The sequence below is a fragment of the Anolis sagrei genome, chromosome X (genome assembly GCF_037176765.1).
Source record: "Anolis sagrei isolate rAnoSag1 chromosome X, rAnoSag1.mat, whole genome shotgun sequence".
Taxonomy (NCBI): domain Eukaryota; kingdom Metazoa; phylum Chordata; class Lepidosauria; order Squamata; family Dactyloidae; genus Anolis; species Anolis sagrei.
Window position 1 is genome coordinate 13,944,132 of NC_090034.1, and position 23,243 is coordinate 13,967,374.

A 23,243-nucleotide genomic window follows, 5' to 3' on the forward strand; every position below is an offset into this window, starting at 1 on the left:
ATGTTCGATTCTGGGGGTTGGTGCTCATCTTCATTTCTAAGCCGAAGAGCCGGCATTGTCCATAGACACCTCCAAGGTCATGTGGCCAGCATGACTGCATGGAGCGCCATTACCTTCCCGACTGAGCGGTACCTATTGATCTACTCACATTTGCATGTTTTTCGAACTGCTAGGTTGGCAGAAGCTGGGACTGACAGCGGGAGCTCATGCCGCTCCCTGGATTCGAACCTGCGACCTTTCGGCTTTAAGTGCTTTAACCCACTGCGCCACTGACAGTGTGTTATTATTATTATTTTATTTCTTACCTGCCTCTCCTCATGGCTCAAGGCATAGTATAGTAAGGTTTAAAGGTAAAGGTTTTCCCCTGACATGAAGTTCAGTTGTGTCCAACTCGGGGTTGCTGCCCATCTCCATTTCTAAGCCGGAGAGCCGGCATTGTCAGTAGACACCTCCAAGGTCATGTGGCCAGCATGACATACCTTCCCAACTGAGCGGTACCTATTGATCTACTCACATTTGCATGTTTTCGAACTGCTAAGTTGGCAGAAGCTGGGCCTAATAGTGGGAGCTCACCCTGTTCCCCAGATTTGAACCGACAACCTCTGGGACAGCAAGTTCAGCAGTTCAGTGTTTCTACCCACTGCTCCACTGGGGGCTCCGAAGCATAGTTCTATTATTATTATTATTATTATTATTATTATTATTATTATTATGTCCATTTATCCCCCACTTTTTCTCCCCACAAAGGAGTCCCAAAGCGGCTTACAATAAAAGCCTTTCAATACAATCTAGAATCTACAAATATGCAGACATTAAAACAGAATCAAATATCAAAGGTATTGCAAAAGTTCACATACAATTGGATTAAAAACATATTCAAAGCTTTTAGGGCCCATGTCAATTCTATAGGAGTCTTTGATCTTATGACCCTGTTTCTCCCTAAACATGCTAATGTGTCTGAGGCTTGGTGGCCATCTGTCAGGAGGGCTTTGATGGTGCTTTACATGCCTTCCTGAAAGGGGGTGGACTGGATACCCTTTGGGGCCCTTTCCGTCTGCTCTAGAGGCACGTTTTTTGCTGTGAATGGCATTCCTCTCATTCATAAATCCACTATCCACCCTCCAGGACCTTTGCTTCTGATTTTTGGACGAATGGCATCCCTCTCTTCTCACCTGACTTTCACGCATTTGAAAGGATGTTTCTTTAAACACATCTGTTACTCAGATAAGAATTATGACTGAGTAGGATACTAGTCACATTTCTTGCAAAGAAGGCCTGAGTCAGACGCAGAGGCAGATTCAGGGCTGTGCAAATGCGGCATGCTTTCAAGAAATGCTCATCTGGCCTTACCCAAGAGAAAATGTGGAGGAGAGGTGAAATAAAAGACCTGGTTTTGTTTTTAAAGGGCCAAATCCCTTCCATCTCAAATTCAGGAATCGGATTTTGCAATTAGCAGGAAAAAAATATAGTATGGAAGGTGCATCTTCCATGTTTAACAAATGGTGTCAGGTTGAGTATGTAAATGTACCAGCATGTTGTATTTTTATTTTTCTAAATCCTCACTGTGGTTTCATATTGGATCATCAGTGGAAAAGTAATCTGTGGTGTTCCTGATTAACTTTTAATTGGTATCCCTGAATGCAGTTTGATGCCACTTATAACTGCAACTGCTCAATGCTGTGAAATCATGGGAGTTGTAGTTTCTACAGAACCTTCTCAGGACCAGACTACAACTCCAATCATTCCCTAACATTGGGCCATAGCTCAAAGTTAGGGAATGATAGGAGATGTAGTTTTGGAATTCCTTCTCTGCCCAAGAGTGCAGCAAACTACAACTCCCAGGTTCCCATAGTATTGAGCCATAGCTTGGATCCAGCTGCCATGTCTCAGTCTTAGGGAATGATTGGAGTTGTAGTTTCACTGGGCCTCTGTCCAAGACTGCAGTAAACTGCAACTCCCATCATTCCATAGCATATGTTGGATCCTGCTGCCATATCTAATTGCTATGGAAGGATGAGAGTTATAGTTTAGCAAGCTCTTGTCTGCCATAGAGTGCAGCTAGCTACAACTCCTAGAATCCCATATCATTGAGCCATAGTTTGGATCCAGCTGCCATGGCTCAGTGTTAGGGAATGATGTTAGGGAATCCTTCTCTACAACTCCAGGATCCCGTAGTATTGAGTGGCTTCAGTTGCCAGGCGTCTACACTGTGGAATGAATGCGGTTTGACACCACTTTAGCTGCCATAGAATTCTGAGAGCTGCTGAAGTTTGGCACTTTTTGCTGTTAATAACAACAATAATATTCACCTCATTTTTTTGCCATTTCCATGGATTCAGTGGGCCAACGACTTTGGTCAGGATTAACAATAATCTATCCACCTTGATTATGTGCCATTTCCATGGATATAATATTATTTATTTTATGGTGTAATTTATTATTATTATTATTATTAATAATAATAATAAGTATGGATCGTCAATGTTGTAATCCCAGATGACAGCAGGATCGAAGAGAAACAACTGGAAAAGCTGACACGATACAAGGATTTAAAGATCGAACTGCAAAGACTCTGGCACATGCCAGTCAAGGTGGTCCCAGTGGTGATCGGGACACTGGGTGCAGTGTCTAAAGACCTTGGCCTGCACTTAAACACAATCGGCGCTGACAAAATTACCATCTGTCATCTGCAAAAGGCCACCCTACTGGGTTCTGCATACATTATTCACCAAACATCACACAGTCCTAGACACTTGGGAAGTGTCCGACGTGTGATCCAATACAACAGCCGGCATAGTGATCTTGTTTGCTGTGTACTAATCATGTTGTGTTTCAAATAATAATAATAATAATCATCATCATCATCATCATCATCATAATTTCAACTCAGGACTAACAGTGTAGTATTCAGTATTTTAAAAATTCTACTTATAATGTAATAATAATAATAATAATAATAATAATAATAATAATAATAATATATCCACCACATTTTTGTGCAATTTCCATAGATTTAATATTTTAATATTTACGTTTACTACAACAACAATATATTCATCTCATTGTTATGCTCTTTTCATGGATTCAGTGGGCCTGCTCTGATCAGGACTAACAGTGTAGTGTTCAGTATTTTAATATTTATGCTTATAATGTAATAATAACAATATATCCACCTGATTTTTGTGCAGTTTTCACGGATTTAATATTTTAATATTTATGTTTACAGTCATATTCACCTCATTTTTATACCCTTTCCATACATTCAGTGGACCTGCTCTGGTTAGGACTAACAAAGTAGGATTCAGTATTTTAATATTTATGCTAATAATAATAATAATAATAATAATAATACACAGTCCTAGACACTTGGGAAGTGTCCAATGTATGATCCAATTCAACAGCCAGCAGAGTGTCTACTGTGGACTCATCTTATTGTGTTTCAAATAATAATAATAATAATAATAATAATAATAATAATAATAAATTCATCTCATTTTCTGCCATTTCCATGGATTCTGTGGGCCTGCTCTGGTCAGGACTTATTGTGTAGTGTTATATATATGAATTAGATCTTATTGGTGCTCTGATTAGGACTGACAATGTGGAATTCATTAGTTTAATATTTATAATACGTAAATTTGTATTTTTCAAAGCAATATTACAAACTACCAGATCTCCGCAGTCGGGTTAGCCCGAATGGAAATCAATGAATGAGAAAGTATTGATTCTTGCCCCTTCCCTTTCTCTTTCTTTTTAGTTCTGAAACCTTTGGCCATTATTATTATTATTATTATTATTATTATTATTATTATCAGCTATTCAGTTCTGGCAGCCATGGGGTCCCAGGGTTCTTTGCTATCTTTTCAACCCATCTCTTAATCTAAATGGAACCCTTTCGAGAAAGCCTTCTTGTTTCCTTTGAAATGCAATTAAGGCTTGGAAATCCCCTTCGATCACCGCATCACGTGTTGCCTACCATAAAACACACAAATCTATCATATTTGCTACTTCCTCATGCCAAAAGGAGTTTGTGGCCCTCTCATCTGATTGCTGTTTTCATAGAATCAGAAAAAAAATCCCGTTATCAGCTCAGCGCAACCGATTCAGATAAACTTCTGCTTGCCTTCCCTCAACTCACCGGTTTTCCTATAAATCGCTTGAGAAAGTTCTTCATTTCTGGAATAAGTACTGGGGCAATAAGGAAGCAGCCAGTTGCAATTTGATTCGGACTCCCTGTTGCGCAGTTTCAGAAAATTCCTTGCTTAATCCAGTTTCCAAGTTCCAGGATCCCAAACCAAATCAAAATACATATTCCATTAAAAAGATATCTGTCTGTCTGGAATCCGGTCTCAGGCACTGATTGAGATGCTGGGTTTTAGCCTGCCACTTTTGGACTCTTGTTTGCTGAGGTGTTACTGTGAATATCTCTGTAGATCTTAGGAAGTTTTTTCTTGATTTAAGCTGTTGACATGCTGGCTGATAATTCGAACAGAGGATGGGCTGAAGATGTCAATGCCTTGGTCCTTTCATTGCTGGCTAGGATGATGACCTAGAGTATTTATTTATTTATCGTGTCAGCAGCAACCAGACATTTGTATTACATTTTTAACAAAAACAAACAAACAGACAAAACACAAAGTTTGCAAGTTTGGTAGTTGATTAAATGTCCTTTGACCAGTAACTGACCACTTGGAGTGCCTCTGGTGTTGCTGCAAGAAGGTCCTCCAATGTGCATGTGGCAGGGCTCAGATTGCATTGCAGCAGGTGGTCAGTGGTTTGCTCTTCTCCACACTCGCATGTCGTGGATTTTCAGGACCAACCATGACAATAATCTCAATCAACACTGAAGGCATGTCAGCTGCCAAAGAACAACTGCTCTGTGAACTGTGCCCTATAGTATGATGTGCATCATTAAAAGCAGCAAGGACAAGGTGTTTGGGAAGAAGTTATGATTCTATGATAAGACGAAGCGGATTATTTTAGTGTAATTAGATGATAGTGTATTAGTGATAGGTTGTTCTTTGTCGTTGTAGTTTATTGTAAAATATGTTTTTATATGTTGTACACCGCCGCGAGTCGCCCTAGGGCTGAGAGTGGCGGTTAACAAATGCAGCAAATAAATAAATAAATAAATAAATAAATAAAGAAGCGACAGCCCCATCTCGAGGGCGATAGGTCCAAGATGACAATATGAAATGGCTGCCGGGGGTGTTTTGTGTTTCTCCTTCCTCCTCGGTGATGTCTTGATGTCTGCCTGTTTCTCTGTCTCTTGTAGGTTTTGCAGTGGCCCAGTGCCGACCCTCCCTGACTCCCTCGCCGAGCCCCTCACCGTCCCCTTCCTCCAGTGGAAGCACTGGACGCTGCGACTCAGCTGCCGCCAGCTCCTCTTCCACCCCTTCGGCCGTCCAGAGCCCTGCAGGTAAACCCAAATCCCTTTGAATACCATTCAGAAAATTCCCTTTGTCTGTCCGCCTTTCACCCCCGGACCTAACGAACTGCACCCGGACGTCGCATCCATTACACTCTGTAACACGATTTTTGTTCCTGGATTATAAACATCGTTTCCTAATTGGTTCTATCATAAAAACATGGGGAAAGTTTATTAAACTGCAGAAACTTTGATTTTATGGGAAGGACGTCTTACAGCACATTTTGGTACAATTTTTCAATGAATATCTCATCGAGGCGCAACAAATTCAAAATAGTTTGTGGCAGCCACGAAAACAAAGTTTCTGGAGTAGAACAACGAACTTCAAAGTAAGGACTGCACAATTAAGCAGGAAATAACACTTTCAAACCAGGAGCATAATAGTGTTATTTTCCTAATTATTTATTTTATGATGAGTTTATTTTGTTTTCCATGTTTCCGGGGGCTCAAGACCCTAAAAGGCACTCGATCCAGGCTTCTCTTGGAAGCTTGGCTGGTGTTTGTATGGGAGTCCTCCAAGAAATACTAGAGGTTTGTTTCCCTAAGAAAACCCCATGAAAAACTTAATGAGGTCCCCAATAAGTCGAATGGGGACCCGAAGGTAAATACACACATATATACTCAGAACTTCCTGAGAGAAAGGAATAAATATATATTATTTTTGAAGGCGTTTCTTCTCGTCTCGTTTCCTTGATGATGTCTTCATTTTGCAAAGGGCCTTGAAAAGAGGAACTGTTTTCCTTTGTCTTTCCCTTTTCACTTTTGAGGACCAGGAAGTGAGGAAAGTCCCTCGATCGATGGGGACTTTTGTGACGCTTCTCTTAGTTGAAAATCGAAGTCTCTTCCTTGAATGGCTTTGACCCATTCCTAAGAATTCAGACCCCGCCTTTGGGATTTTGGGCCTGTCTAGGCTCACGAAAGCACTGCGAAACGATGGAGAAATTGTGTTGTCGAAGGCTTTCGTATCCACAATCACTGGATTGCTGTGAGTTTTCCAGGCTGTATGACTATATTCCAGAAGCATTCTTTCCTGACATTTTGCCCACATCTATGGCAGGCATCCTCAGAGGTTGTGAGGTTGTGAATGTCTGCCATAGATGTGGGTGAAACATCAGGAGAGAATGCTTCTGGAACATAGCCATACACTCCGGAAAACTCATAGCACCCCAATGAAGAAATTGCTCTATGGCAGCTCAAAAAGGCTCAAAAAGAAAGGAGATTTCTCTAACTGGCAAAATCCAAGGCAATATTGGAGGTAATTTAATTACATATAGCCATGAAAGATGAATGAGCATTGATTTCCGCCCTATGGGGTGCCACTCGCAACCAGCTTTCCTCAGCCCTGGGAAATTCTAGCCTACAAATCCCATCATCCCGCTTCCATATGGGCTTTTATGTTGTTTCATTTAAAGAGGATGCTCTCTGTGTTTACAGAGCAAAGTAGAGAGGGGTTTGCAGAGACATAAAAGCTGGAATAGACCACCTGGTCCAATTTCTTTCTGCCATAAAGGAGGACACAATTGAAGCCTTCTGGACAAGATGGCCACCCAGCTTCTGCTTAATGATGATGGCAGTGATGGTAATAAGAATAGTTAAAGCAATGGTCTTCCCTGTAGTAACCTATGGATGTGAGAGCTGGACCATAAGGAAGGCTGATCAAAGGACAATAGACGCTTTTGAACTGTGGTATTGGAGGAAAATTCTGAGAGTGCCTTGGACCACAAGAAGACCCAACCAGTCCATCCTCCAGGAAATAAAGCCCAACTGCTCACTGGAGGGAAGGATATTAGAAGCAAAGATGTACTTTGGCCACATAATGAGAAGACAAGAAAGTTTGGAGAAGAAAGTGATGCTGGGGAAAATGGAAGGAAAAATGAAGAGGGACCGACCAAGGGCAAAATGGGTCCATGTTCTCCTTGGTGACTGGTGTGACCTTGAAGGAGGTGGGGGTAGCAACAGAGCTCTGACGTGGGCTGATCCTGGAGGTCACAAAGAGTCAGAAGCAACTGAACAAATAAACAACAACAAAATAAGAATAATAATTAATAACTGAATAATAGAATGCTGCAGTTGGAAGGGACCCCAAGGGACATCCGGTCCAACCTCCTTTTGCCATAAAAGGAAGGCATTATCCAATATCTCCCGACAGATGGCCATCCAGACTCCATTATACAACATCCAGAGAAGGAGACACTATCACACTCCAAGGCTCTTACAATCAAGAAGTTCTTAATGTTAAGCTGGAGTCTTTTTTTCTCCTGGAGTCTAGTTTGAATGCCTCTCTTCATTGTTTTCCCAGTCTCCAGAGCTCCCTCCTCAATGGGACCTCCTTCCCAATATTTAATACTGGCTCTCAGGCCCCTGTCTCTCAGCCGCCTCCAAGCAAAACAGACCCAGATCCCTGAGTTGCTCCGCATTGGGATTCAAGGTTTCCAGACATTTTGCAATTTAGGTGACAATTTCCCCCTTGGCCATCTCCTCCTTTAATGGTTTGAGTTGGGCATCAAGTTATTATTCCAGGTGAGATCCGTTCAAAGTAGAAGGAAGTGGGGTCATTACTTCCCTTGATCTTGACACTCTACTCCTCTCAATGCAGCCTAGAATCACATTGACATTTTCCGCTGCTGCATCACACTCTTGGCTCACGTCCAGCCTGGGGTTCACGAAGACTCCCAGATCCCTTTCATGTGGACTGTTTTTATGCTGGCCTCAAGACTTGCAGAGCTTAGGTCTTGTATAGAGACCCAGGTACAACTCGTCCCCCATTTCCAAACATCTGACTTGCAAACAACCCACAGTTAAGAATGGGGCTGAGACAACAGAAAGTGAGACATATCTTCCCCTCAGAAGGGAAATTTTCTACTGGAAGAGTTATTATCACGGGGGAAAGGGATCTCCACTGAAGCTTTATCTCCACAACAAGCCAAATGACATTGTATTGTCAAAGGCTTTCATGGCTGGAATCACTGGGTTGTTGTAGGTTTTTTCGGGCTATATGGCTATGTTCTAGAGGCATTCTCTCCTGATGTTTCACCTGCATCTATGGCAAGCATCCTCAGAGGTAGTGAGGTCTGTTGGAACTAGGAAAGTGGGTTTATATATCTGTGGAATGACCAGGGTGGGACAAAGAACTCTTGTCTGCTGGAGCTAGGTGTGAATGTTTCAACTGACCACCTTGATTAGCATTTGATGGCCTGCCAGTTTTTTGGCATGGCTTGTTATTGCCTGGGGGAATCTTTTGTTGAGAAGTGACTAGATGTCCCAGATTGTTTCCTCTCTGTTGTTTTGCTGTTGTAATTTTAGAGTTTTTTTTTTTAATACTGGTAGCCAGATTTTGTTCATTTTCATGGTTTCCTCCTTTCTGTTGAAATTGTTCACATGCTTATGGGTTTCAATGGCTTCTCTGAGTTCTTTGTCCCACCCTGGACATCATTCCACATATATATATAAACCCATTTTCCTAGTTCCAACAGACCTCACTACCTCTGAGGATGCTTGCCATAGATGCAGGCGAAACATCAGGAAAGAATACCTCTAGAACATGGCCATATAGCCCGAAAAAACCTACAACAACCCAAATGATGTTTTTGTATGGTGGAAAGCGAATTAAGAGGCAAGGATATCGACTCAAAACTTCTTTCTCTTTGCAGTGTTGAGCTCTGCCATCATCCTTCCCCATTGACTCTTCCCTCTTCTCTTCTTCCTTCATTGCAAAATACCTCTGGTATCTTTGATCTGTTGTGCTAATTTGTCCCCTCCGTTCCTCCAAAAACTACTTCAGTTTCCAGAAATCTTTGTCTTTGTGGCTCCCCTCTTGTCTTTTCTCCCCCCACTTTTTAAAAAATTGCTTCCCTTTGGGTCTTTTCATGATCATTTCTTTTGGAAGATGGAAAACGAGAAGATGCTGCGCTCAGCTTTGATTCCCTTCCAAGGGCCGTATTTCAGCCTCCTATCAACACGGAGTGGATTTATCCCCCAGTTATAATCTTGTAATTTATAATATATCACTGGCTTTGGGGAGATGGAGTGTGCCAAGGCGATTTATGGCCGTTTAGCAGGAGGGAATATTGCTTAACCCTCCAGAAATCTGTAAAAGATGGCCCATGCTGTGTTTTTAAGTGGATCGTTCCAGCTTTGCCTCTCATTCATTTGCCTTTTCCTTGATCAAGCTCATATTTTCTAGGAAGGTTCGCCTTGGGGCCACCATAAGTCAGAAATGACTTGAAGGCACATGGAAACAACCAGTCAGGGCTATCGATGGTTTATTTTCCCTCTCTGGGGGTCTGTGTGAAGAATTGGGGAGGGAGATAGACCCCAAAATAGAAAGGATTGTGTTATCTTTTAGTCGCTTTCACAATTCAACAATTTATTTATGTATTTGGGGTTCAATTATAGCATTAATAGACGTGGCTCTGCTGGTCTGGTAAAGAAAATCCCCATTAATCCTCTTCCACCCTGTTTTTCTGGTTGCCTTTAAGATATCATGGTTTCTCTCCTCAAACTGCTTCAAACCAGATTCCGATGACAGCTAAAACTCCTTTTATTCAACTTTTAAAGAAAATTTTAATGCTATTTTAATATTTATATGTTTGCGCCTCAATTGAGATAAAAGTGGCATTATTATTATTATTATTATTATTATTATTATTATTATTATTCAGTGTGCAAAACCTCGAGGAGGAGAGACCTCTGCATTGTGTGTTCTGCATTCTCCAATTTGTTTCTTTAATTCTGTTTTAATATTTATATTTTGTAGATTTTGAATTGCACTTTGCGCCTTAATTAAGGAGATAAAAGTGGTATTATTATTATTATTATTATTATTATTATTATTATTATTATTATTTTACTGACACAAAAACACAGTATGTCACAGCAAACGAGATCTCTATGCTGGATTTCGTATCACAAAATCACAAGTCGAACATTTCCCAAGTGTCTAGGACTGTGTGATGTATTTTCGAATGATGCACCCAGATCCAAGATTATTATTATTATTATTATTATTATTGAGTAATAATATGACATTTATAACCCAGGAACAAAATATGACATTTATAACCCAGGAACAAAAATCTCTCCTCCTTGTGTTGAGCGCAAACTATTTTTGCAGACATTATTATTATTATTATTATTATTATTATTACTATTATTATTATTCAGTCTGCAAAAATAGTTTGCGCTTAACACAAGGAGGAGAGATTTTTGTTCCTGGCTTATAAATGTCATTTCCTAATAAGTTCTATCATAAAAACATGGGAAAAGTTTCTTAAACTGTAAAAACATTTTTGCGGGACATTCTGCAGCACATTTTGCGATAGTGTTTCAATGAATATCTCATCAAGTGTCAACCAATTCAACATTGTTTGTGGCAGCCACAAAAACACAGTTTCTGGGGTTAAACAACTATTTTCAGAGTAATTACTGCACAATTAAACAGAGTTACACTTTCAAATCAGGAACAGATTTTTTTTTCAAATTTTGTTACATAATGTAATAAGAATAAGAATTTGACATGCAAAAAATGTTGCACTCGACTCAATGAGGAGAGAGAAGGGGCCTGGTCATGTCCGCTGCGTGGAAGGTCCCCTCGTCTGTGTCCCGTCGGGCCGCAGCCGTTGTCTTGTGACTCGTAACCATGTTCTCCTCCTCCTCCTTCCTCTCGCTCCTCCTCCTCTTGTCTTCCGCCCCTTCATCCCATCCCATCCCATGGCGCCCCATGATCTGTCGCTGTGTCTCCCTCCAGCCAAACCGGGGCGGAACGGACGGCGCCGGGGGCTCAGTCTCTCAGAGGCTGACGGTCATGGCGGACATTGGGTCTAGGCCTCGGCGGCAACAGTGGAAGCAGCCGTCCTTGGCCACGCTCCTCAGGCAGGTTCCTCCATGCACTGACATGCATGATGGGTCTGTGTCTGCATGCCTGCTCCCCTGCCCTCCTCACTCCGGCAACCCCAGATCACCAGGCCTGCCGTCTCCTTCGGGCCACATCCATCCCTCTTTGTGGCCCAGTCCAGTGTCCTTTCTGCCTGTCCCTGATTCCCTTTGGCTTGAAATGGGGAGAGCTCTTTCTAATGGCTAGTGTGGGGCTGGTATGAATATTTCAGGGGCCCATGTTAGAGAGGAGCCATTCAGGCTCTTAAACTCTTGGCATGTGGTTGGATCGATCAATGGTTGGCTAGATGGATAGACATTTGTGGATTGGATTCAATGGATGGCTGGATGGAGAGAGATCTATAGATATATTTGATGGATGGATGGTTGGATAGATGGATGGACATCTTTAGATAGGATTCATTGGATGGATGGATGGACACCTTTAGATTGGATTCAATGGATGGATAGATGGATGGACATCTGTGGGTGGGATTCAATGAATGGCTGGATGGATAGAGATCTATAGATAGATTTGATGGATGAGTGGTTGGTTGGATAGATGGATGGACACCTTTAGATAGGATTCAATGGATGGGTGAATGGATGGATGGACATCTGTGGTTGGGATTCAATGGATAGCTGGATGGATAGAGAACTATAGATAGATTTGATGGATGGATGGATATCTAGATAGGTTTCGATGGATGGATGGACACCTTTAGATTGGATTCAATGGATGGATAGATGGGTGGATGGACATCTGTGGATGAGATTCAATGGATGGCTGAATGGATAGAGATCTATAGATAGATTTGATGGATGGATGGATGGACGTCTTTAGATAAGATTGAATGGATAAATGGATAGATTGATGGACATCTAGAGATAAATGAGTATTTGGATGACGATCTGTAGATAGGATTCAGTGGATGGTTGGATGGATAGGTAAATGGACATCTAGAGATAAATGGATGGTTGGATGGAGTCCCGTAAATAGATTCAGTGGATGTATGAATGGATAGATAAAAACATGCAAACCTTTGTTGTTGTTGGACCTCCAGTCCTCAGCATTGCTCACCTGGAGCTGCCTGATGTTACAATTCGTTAGGAGAGCCTCATGATATCTTTATCTTCGTCCAAGGCCTGCTGTGCAGAAGGGGAGCTGGATTTTCCCCCTTTCTATTGTATGGCCTCCACATTTGTATCAAATCAGTTGTTACTAGTAGAACGTGACCACGAGCTCTGTCTTCTCCTTCCGTTTGCAGACGACTCGGCAGCCCCTGAGCAGACCCCGACCACCGCTGCTTCCTCCTCATCCTCTGGCCGTCTTTCGGGAACAGACGACCCCTCCGTACATGTTTCCAAATCCGCCAGCAAGGCTGCCGCTGAAGGGGAGTCGACGGCAGCAACAACGCACCTCTCTCCCTGCCTGACTCCAGCCCCGCAGCCCTCTATCTCCCTGCTCTCTGCAGAGGCTCTGAGTGTGGAGTCCCTCACTCTGGTGCCTCCTGTTGCCCCAGGCAGCATCTTGGCTGTCAGCGCCCTGCTCCGGGCCCCCGACTCAGAGGCCAACCTCGGACCAGAGACCCCCGGTGATGGGGCCTTGGGCGACATAGCATCAGACGCCGGTGAAGAGCCATGACCCCTGCCACATTCGTCTTGGGGAAACCTCCATCAACACCACACCACTTCGTCACCATCCTAAAAACAATAAACCCGCCGCCATTTTTAAAATCGCAAACAATTCAGACTAGAGCACTGATATGGCCTGGGAACCACTGAAGGGATTATTTGATTAGCTGGCAGAGGATGGGATTCCTGCCTGTCCTTTTTCTGTCAAAAGGATCGAAACTCTGAATTCGGACACTGATACGGCAGGGAATTAATTGAATTGAGGAAATTAGTATTATGCAGTCATCGTGGCTGTTTGATGCAGGGATTCCTTCCTTTCTCGGCTACTCTTTTAACATTTTAAAAGGAGCCTGTATTGTAGGAACCAGCAATGAGCAAGCTCAGTGTTTGGCCACCTCAACTGGTTTTGCAGCCCCTCTCTTTTCACTTTGTATTGCAAACATGGTGCCAGCAGATTTTGGGATACTTTCCATTCTCGGCCCCTGTCCTTGTATCAGAAGGATCATTCGCAAAGCAAACTCAAAATTCAGACACGGATATGGTAGGAAATGAATTGAAAAGATGATTACGTTACCGTGGCTGGTGAAATGCAGGGATCCCTTCCTTTCCTGGCTACTCTTTTAGTGTTTTAAATGGATCCTTTGCATTGTATGAACCAGCAATGAGGAACCCATCCTTTTGCATCCCAGCCTGTTTTGCAGGCCCTCGCTTTCCACTTTGGAGCCACTGGATTGTGAGATCTCTTCCTTTCTCAGCATTTTTTTTGCAACAGAAAAAATTATCTGACCATTTTTTTTAGTTCCTTGCTTCCGATTTTGCCTGGAAGACATGGCAGTTTGGGTGGGTTCCCTCTTTTCCGAAGTTCCAAATCTTGTCTTGCCGACTTCACTGGATCGCTTGCTCTTTAGAGACCTATAAACTGTAATATTCTTTTGGTGTTAATGATTTTAACTTAAAATGTCGTCCGCACGTCTGTCTCGGGTTTGCAAAGACACACGCAGCATCTTGGGGTGTTTTTTTTTCTGGGGGGCGGGGTGGGGTCGTTCTTCAAGGGCTTCTTTGGGCGAAACACAGAGCGGCCGGGTTTTGTGTAAAGCATTTCAGAAGAATGTAAAAATATTTTAGCAAACTGGTGTTCGCACTTCATTGTGTGGTGTTTTGTCGTTTTTGGTTGGAGAGGGGTTGACCATTTGTTTCCACACAGGCCTGTCTCAGTGTATGATCCCATGGATAGAAAGGAACAGTCTGAAGGAACATAGAAAGAGGAAAGGGTTCCTGTACTGCAGAAAGGAGAGGAATTTCAGTCATTTTTCAAGTATAAAGTTAACCCTGAGATACAGGATATGAAAGCAAGCCAAATCAGGTAAGCCTTGCATCAGTAAATCAAAAGTATTGTTAACTTGAACTCCTCTTCCTCAATGTTTCCTTTCTCCAATTTGTCTATGATTCGTAGATTAATAACAATGGGGCTTTATTATTTAGTGTTATTGTTAGGTAAAGGTAGAGGTTTTCCCCTGACAATAAGTCCAGCCGTGTCCGACTCTGGGGGTTGGTGCTCATCTCCATTTCTAAGCCGAAGAACCACCATTGTCTGTAGACACCTACAAAGTCATGTGGCCAGCATGACTGCATGGAGCGCCCTTAACTTCCCACCAGAGTACTACCTATTGATCTACTCACATTTCCATGTTTTCAAACTGCTAGGTTGACAGAAGCTGGGGCTAACAGCGGGAGCTCACACCTCTCCCCGGATTCGAACCTGTGACCTTTCAATAAGCAAGTTCAGCAGCTCAGTGGTTTAACCTACTGCGCCACCGTGGACTCCAGTGTTATTTTTATTTAGTGTTAAATGTAGTAATGTGGCTCCTGTCCACATTTTGATAACTGAGAGAGTGGCGCCCTTTTCTTTCTGGTGACTCAAGGGGTATCAACTTGCCCAACATTATTACAAATATTGTTTATAAAGTAAGCTATGGCTATAAAGTATATAGGAAAAATGAAATTAATTTCATGTTTAGAGTTGGACCCCATCTCCAAGATCTCTCTTTATGTTTATATGGAAATCTTCCAAATTACTTCTGGTCCCAAGCATTTCATAGAAAGGAGCTTCAACCTATATCTAAAGATGTTGGATCCAAGATATTTCATGATGTTTATATAAATATTCCCAAATACCTTCTGGTCCTGAACATTTTGGAGAAGGGAGACTCAAGCTGTATCTATGGAACTGAAATAATAATATTAATAACATCACAAGCTTGACAAAATTACAGAAAATGAACACATCAAGCAACTCTGGGACTTCTGAATTCAGACTGACAGAGTTTTGGAGCACAATACTCCTGATCCCACGATCGTGTTAAAAACCAAATATAGATCGTTGATATTGCAATCCCAGGCAACAGCAGGATTGAAGAGAAACAACTGGAAAAGCTGAAACAATACAAGGATTTAAAGATTGAACTGCAAAGACTCTGGCACAAGCCAGACAAGGTGGTCCCAATGGTGATCGGCAAACTGGGTGCAGCGCCTAAAGACCTTGGCCTGCACTTAAACACAATCAGCGCTGACAAAACTACCATCTGTCAGCTGCAAAAGGCCACCCTACTTGGATCTCCACGCATCATTCGCTGATACATCACATAGTCCTAGACACTTTGGGAAGTGTCCGATGTGTGATCCAATAAAGGTGATCCCAGTGGTGATTGTCACAAGACCTTGGCCTGCATTTAAACGCAATTGGCCCTGATAAAACTACCACCTGCCAGCTGTAGAAGGCCAGCTTACTGAGATCTGCACGCATTATTCACCGACGCATCACACAGTCCTAGACACTTGGGAAGTGTCCGAAGTGTGATCCAATACAACAGCCAGCATGGTGATCTTGTTTGCTGCATACTAATCTTGTTGTGTTTCTTATTTTATTATTATTATTATTAATAATAATAATAATAATAATAATAATAATATTTCTTACCCACACAACGTAACTAAAAACACATTACATAAGATGCCCAGAACAAAAATTAAAATAGACATAAATAGAATGAATGTTGTGCTTAGTTTTGGATCCTATCTCCCAATATCTTTCATAATGCATATATGGAAATATTCTCAATACTTCGGATCAGAGGAAGCAGACCCAACCTTTATCCATGGAAATTACATGAGTTTTGTGTTCAGATTTTGATCCATAACCCCAAATACTTCAGGTCCCAAGTGTTTTAAAGAAGGGAGCCTCGACCTGAATTCTTATCTCCAAAAACAATCATCTCAAGAGACATTGGGAACTCCATTCCTGCAAGGATTCCAATCCTTCCCCTTGTCTGAAAAGGCTCAAAATGTCTTCGTTTTGGATCTTCAGCCATGATGGGAAATCGCTCCCAATCCAGGACTCTCCTCTGAAGTGGTTCCTTTTCTGTAGAAACCGTCTCTTCTGTGTGTTTCTTGACAAAGATAGGGATTGTTGTTATGATTATGATTTGTCTCCAGGAAGGATTTCTCAAGAACTTAAAAAAAAGAACTCTGGCTTTTACAAAGAGGAAATAGCAAGTAACAAGGTCCATGTGGTGTCTTGTTTATCCATCATAAGAGATTCCGGCTTAGAAGGTCAGAAGACGGAAGAGGAGAAAAATGGAAGGCACCACCAAACCCTTCTCAACAAATAGCCATCTGGCCTCTGATTAAAAACCTTTAGAGAAGGAGGCCATATCCTTCTCTGAATGAGTCTGGGTTCAGCCATAATGGAGGTTCCACCTAGAAATGTTTTAGATCAGGTGAGAAAAATGGAAGGCACCATCCAATCCTTCCAGACAGATGGCCATCTGGCCTCTAATTAGAGAAGGAAACAGTGGGCCCTTTTATCAGGGACCACTTTGACCAGGGACCACTCTCCAACATTAGTACCAAAAGGGTTATGAATCAGTTTTTGGTCAACTTTAGATTTGGTTTGGTTATTTGGGGTTGTTGTTGTTCATTTGTTCAGTCGTTTCCGACTCTTTGTGACTTCATGGACCAGTCCACGCCAGAGCCCCCTGTCAGTTGTCACCACCCCCAGCTCCTTCAAGGTCAATCCAGTCACTTCAAAGATACCATCCATCCATCTTACCCTTGGTCGGCCCCTCTTCCTTTTTCCTTCCATTTTCCCCAACATAATTGTCTTCTCTAAGCTTTCCTTCCTTCCTTCTCATGATGTGGCCAAAGTACTTCATCTTGGCCTCTATTATTCTTCCCTGTCAGTCATTCTTGTTGCCATAATCTTGGGGTTTTTTGATGTTTAACTGCAACCCAGCTTTCTGAAACTCCCTGCCTTTCTCCATTATCCAGCGGATATTGGCAATTTGGCTATTTGGGATGCTGATTCAGAAAATTGTATTGGGTAGACCAGTGGTTCTCAACCTTTCTAATGCTGCGACCCCTTAATACAGTTCCTCATGTTGTGGTGACCCCAAACATAAAATTAATTTTGTTGCTACTTCGTAACTGAATCGTAATGTAAATATCTGATATGCAGGGTGTATTTTTATTCACTGGACGAAACTGGGCACAAATACCTGATATGCCCAAATTTGAATACTGGGGGGATTGGGGGAGGATTGATTTTGTCATTTTGGAGTTGTAGTTGCTGGGATTTATAGTTCAGCTACAATCAAAGAGCATCCTGAATGATGGAATTGAACCAAACTCCCATGACCAACAGAAAATACTGGAAAAGTTTGATGAGAATTGACCTTGAGTTTTGGAGTCGTAGTTCACCTGCATCCAGAGATCACTGTGGACTCAAACAATGGTGGATATGGACCAAATTTGGCATGTATACTCAATATTCCCAAATGTGAACACTGGTTGAGTTTGGGAAAATAGACCTTGACCTTTGAAAGTTGTAGTTACTGGGATTTATAGTTCACCTACAATCAAAGAGTATTCTGAACTCCACCAAACTTGGCACACAGAACCCCCATACTAACAGAAAATACTGTGTTTTCTAATGGTCTTTGGCAACCCCTCTGACACTCCCTCGCAACTCCCTCAGGGGTCCCGACCCCCAGGTTGAGAAACGCTGGGATAGACCATATCAGCTCTAGTTTCTGATACAGAACATATACCACCCAGTAGTTGCAACGGTGTAGTAACGATGAGGCCGCAGACCATATTTTAGTTCTTGGGGACAACTGGTGGTCCACAGACCACAAGTTGGGCACCACTGCTTTAGAGAAGGAGACCATCAAGGAAATCGTAGGCCCTTTATTGACTCAACTCACCTGGAGTCCAGTCTAGATCAATTTCCTCTTAATTAATTTTTTTTAAAAACTATTTTACTCCCGATGGGAAGACACTCCATTACAGGCCAATTATCTTATTTCCAGAGCCTTGCTCATTCATCAAGTCCCACGATTTTTAATTATCGCATCATAATTTTATGAGCTGCTTCCCTATTGATTTTTGAAGCCAATGCTATTTCCAGCCTGAAGGTCGGATACAAAGGAAAAAATACTGCCAAAGCATCTTCAAACCTAAATCCAAGAGATGATGTGCTATTTGGTAGAAGTTCCAAATCGAAGTCTCAAAAAGATGTCAGAATTAACCGGGATAAATAAAGAATCAAAGTAATGTAGGGGCATGGACGGCTGATATGAGAACATTGATAACAGAGGGGAAAATATTCTATAGAAATAATAGGGAAAATATATAGAAATAATATAATTATATTAAAATAAAATGTAATATATATTTCCTATATAATATCTAAATAATATAAGGAGATGTTAAATATTATGGTAAGATAAATTAATATTAAAGGGGGAATACTTTGATATTTTTTATAAACATCCTAAAATATTTCCCACTTTAAGGACTAACCATATTATGCATTGGAAGCGATGCCGAATGGAAACCTCCATTGGGTAACTTTAAAGCATCACCGAGGCCTTTTCATTCAGTGCCAGAGTCTTGCGTTCAAGGCCTTGCTCTTTCTATATTAGGATGATATAAAGGAAGCCAGGCTTCTGGTCAAATGCAAATGAAAGAATGGCTTCAGTGCTTCCTTCCAATTGCCATGAAACGAAACCGCAGTCTTGCCCTCCGAATCGACGAGCCCTTCGCTTGCAAAGAAATAATGTGCATTTCCCCGCTGAAATCAATGGCCCATAAAGCAATCACAGTAAAAGCCTGGGGACAAAGTTCAATACGCATAATGGTGACCTTGAATCAAGGCCAAGCCAGATATTGGAATAGGATGGGGGGGGGGGGGGGGGGGAGAGAAAGCCAAAGACTCAAGAAGCCTTGGCTCTTGGAGGCAAAGGAGTTGAGTTCGAATCCCCCATCGAAACCCATAGGAACCTTTGGGCAACTGTAGTGTAGGTTCTCTAGAAATAAAGGGGGAAAACATGGCTCAGGGTGCATTTTCACTATGGAATGATTGAATACAGTGTGGCCCTAATGCGATAGGATCCTGGGAGTTGTAGTCTGAGACCATCTTTTGCCAAAATGCAACTCCCAGGGCTGCAAAGCATTGAGCCATGCCATTTAAAAGGATGTCAAACTGCATCCCTTCTTCAGTATAGAAGAGGCATGGGCAAACTTGGACATTCCAGGTGTTTTGGACTCCAACTCCCACAATTCCCTATAGCCAGTAGGCTGCTGGGAATTGTGGGAGTTAAAGTCCAAAACACACGGAGTGTCGAAGTTTGCCCATGATTGGTATAGAAGCACCCAAAAAAGACTGTAGACTTTGGGAAACTACAAATCCCAGCCCTGCATAGCATTGAGCTCATGCATTTGAATTGCATCTATTCTACAGTGTGGGTGCACCTTAGTGAAGTCTAGGGACTTTGACAGAGGCGGCCCTTGATAATTTTCAACAGTAAACAAACAGTATTTTGGCGCTCCCCCCCCCCCCCCCAAACCAATCATTGATATATATTTTCTGTTAGTTGTGGGAGTTCTGTGTGCCATATTTGGTTCAATTCCAGCATTGGTGGGGCTCAGAATGCTCTTTGATTGTAGGTGAACTATACATCCCAGTAACTACAACTCGCATATGTCAAGGTCTATTTTCCCCCAAGACCACCCCTGGGCAAAATCAACTATACTGCTAGTGCTTACTTTGCGTAATGGGTTGAGCCGCCCCTGGACCTTGGGAAACTTCAAATCCCAGGGCCGCATAGCATTGAGCTATGACATTTAAAGTGCTTCTGGATTGCAGCCGTTCAACAGTGGAGATGCAACCAGGGAAGGCTGCAGACCTTAGCAAACTACAACTCCCATTATTCCATAGCATTGGGTCATGGAAGTTCAAGCGGCACCAGGCTTCATTCATTCTATGGTGTGGAAGATGCATCTGAGAGAAATCCACGGATTTTAGGAAACTACAAATCCCAGGGTTGCATAGCATTGAGACAAGGCAGATAATGTGATGCCTAACTGCATTCATTCAATAGTTAGTGAAGGCTGTAGACCAGTGGTTCTCAACCTGTGGGTTCTCAGATATTTTGGCTTGCGACTCCCAGAAATCCCAGCCAGTTTACCAGCTGTTAGGATCTCTGGGAGCTGAAGGCCAAAACATCTGGCGACCCACAGGTTGAAAACCACTGCTGTAGACCTTGAGAAACTACAGATCTCGAGGCTGCACAGCATAAAGCCAGAGAATGTTAAAGTGGTGCCAAACTGCATTCGTTCTACAGCATCGATACACCTTAGAGACCTTGGAAAACTACAAAGCCCGGGGTTACACAGCCGTGAGCCATGGCATTTAAAGCAGCTCCGAATTGCATCCATTCTTCAGGGTGGGTGCCTCTAGGGAAGGCTACGGACCTTGGGAAACTACAAATCCCAGGGCCCCGTATCATGAGGCCATGGTAGCGCCAAACTGCATCCATTCGACAGCGTAGATGAACCCAGGGAAGGGCAAAAGTTCTGTAAACTACACATCCCTTGCCTGCTTAGCTTTGCGCCATAGCCGATCAAGTAGCATCAAACGGCATTCATTCTGCAGTGTTCAAGTTCTTTGATGAATCATGACTTCAAAGATATCGCGCTCTCTCTATATATATATCCACACACACACACACACACACATATATATATCCACACACACATACACTGTATTACGCAAACCAGGGTCTGTGTGGATTCCTGGGTGGGTCTTAGAAGGAGACTTTTTAAACATTTCCTCTTCTTTGCTAAATCGGTCCCTTCCAAGGAATCCAGAGGAGCCTTGCTCAAGAGACGCCTTCTCTGGAAGGCCTGTGCTTATTCTCTTCTTCTAAACATGGTGCAAAATCTACTTTTGGAAATGCTGCATCATTTCATATGTCCAAATGTGGGTCAGTGTCATGGTCACATGAAGGAGGTGGAAGGGAAAAAGGGGACAGAAATGTCAAATATCAGGGGAACACAGTTGCTATCATCAGCACAGACAATGAGAAATGGATCAAGAAGAAGTTTCTCCTAGGGGAGTATCTACACTAGGCATGGGCCAACTTGGGCCCTCCGAGTGTTTTGGACTGCAACTCCCACAATTCCTAACAGACCACAGGTTGGGAACCACTATTCTAGAGTACTGGGAAGGGGCCTTTTGGGGGACTCCAACTCCAATCATCCCCTTATCCAAGATGTCCACAAAGAGAGAACCTTCTCCAGGACCAGAAGGGCCACCCACGAATCCTGAAAGCCAATATTGTGGAGGAGTGAACTGGCCCAAGCTGTGTCTTGAGTATTCCTGGCTTAAAAAGACCCTACAGCAGGCATGGGAAAACTTGGGCCCTCCAGGTATTTTGGACTGCAACTCCCACAATTCCTAACAGCCCTTTCCTTTTCTCGCTCAGCCATTTGTGAGCCACATCCATGTTTTTTCCTTGTCCATTTTGTCCACGGAGAGCCGCCTTTTGCCAGTTTTCTCTTCTGCTCTGCATTGTAGTTTCATGGAATTCCCTCTTTATCTTTTGGACTTTAAGTAGTTTTCTACTATTGACTTCCATCTATTATTATTATTATTATTATTATTATTATTATTTTGGGCATACCGTACTTCCCGACAGCTGCCTTTGGGACCTCATGGAGACCAATTAGGCCCTCACATTAGGAAGGAAGTCACCCAGCAGCCAGCAATGGGAGCGGTACTTCTTTTCTGTCTGTAACATGATGGGAGTTGTAGTCTGTGGGCATCTGGAAGAGCCTAATGGTTTCAGTGCCAATTTGGGACCTTTCGTTTCTCCCATTCGCCGGAAAGCTTTCATCGGACAGAATGCGTCTGGCTTTTTCCAGAGAAAAGCCTTTGTTTGCTTCTGGCTGGCAGGAAACCAAAAGTGCACTCAGGCCAAGCCTCCAGGCCAAGGGGGATCCGCACGGTAGAATGAATGCAGTTCAGCACCACTTTAACAGTTACCATTCAATTCCTCTCTCTTCCAGAGTGTGTTCCTTTCCATAAAACTCCTTTTGAATCCCAAATTAGCAAAAAAAAAAAAGTGAAATATGAGAAATGAAAACACACAGTGTATGGAAGTGGAGGCTCTGGAGGGAAATGGGTTGGGTAGGATCTAGCTCTGGATGGAACAAACAAGCTCCTTTTCTAGGAAATCCATCTGATCCCAACGTCCCAGCTGTGCCACAACCCTTGTTTCCTTCCAAAGAGGCTGGGAATAATGAGGGTGTGGAATCGTAGAGTTGGAGGGAACCCCCCCCCCCCAGGGCCAACCAGTTCAACTCCCATCCGCCTTCATGCAGGAGAAGCACAACCAAAGCCCTCCCGACAGATGACCATCTAGTTTCTGCTTTAAAGCCTTTAAAGAAGGAGCTTCCACTAGACTCCAAGGCAGAGCATTCCACTGTTGAACAGGTCATCTTCTTACAATCAAGAAGTTATTTCCAATGTTCGATGGAATCTCTTTTCCTGCCATTTGAACCCTTGGGTCCGTTGAGTCTCATGTCTCCACCATGACATCCCAAGGGCTTTTCAAACTATAACCCCCAAGAGCTTGCCTAATTATGACTCCCAAGAATTTACAAAGTTATAACTCCCAAAAGCTTGCAAAACTTTAACTCCCAAGATCTTGCCAAACTATAACTCCCAAGGGCTTGTCAAACTATAACTCCCAAGGGCTTGCTAAACTATAACTTCGAAGAGTTTTCCAAATGATGGCTCCCAAGAGCTTGCAAAACTGTAACTCCCAATACCTTGCCAAACTATAACTCTCAAGAGCTTGCCAAACTGTCACTCCTACAAGCTTGCAAAACTCCCAAGAGCTTGCCAAACTCTAACTCCCTATAGCTTGCCAAACTAACTCTGAAAAGCTTGCAAAACTGTAACTCC

General features: G+C 42.7%; 1 protein-coding gene across 2 annotated transcripts in view; it reads left to right on the plus strand.

Moving 5' to 3' along the window:
• Positions 1–14,063, plus strand: part of LOC132762072 (protein CLEC16A-like) — a 76,382-nt gene extending 62,319 nt beyond the window's left edge. The window contains exons 22-24 of one of the 2 annotated variants that reach the window (XM_067473094.1): positions 5,276–5,419; positions 11,175–11,299; positions 12,568–12,616. In XM_067473094.1, the coding sequence (XP_067329195.1) occupies positions 5,276–5,419; positions 11,175–11,251 (221 nt within the window). In that variant the 3' untranslated portion in view covers positions 11,252–11,299; positions 12,568–12,616. Of the gene's footprint in view, positions 1–5,275; positions 5,420–11,174; positions 11,300–12,567 lie in introns of both variants that reach the window. The other variant, XM_067473092.1, reaches the window with a different exon arrangement.
• Positions 14,064–23,243: the final 9,180 nt, after the last annotated feature.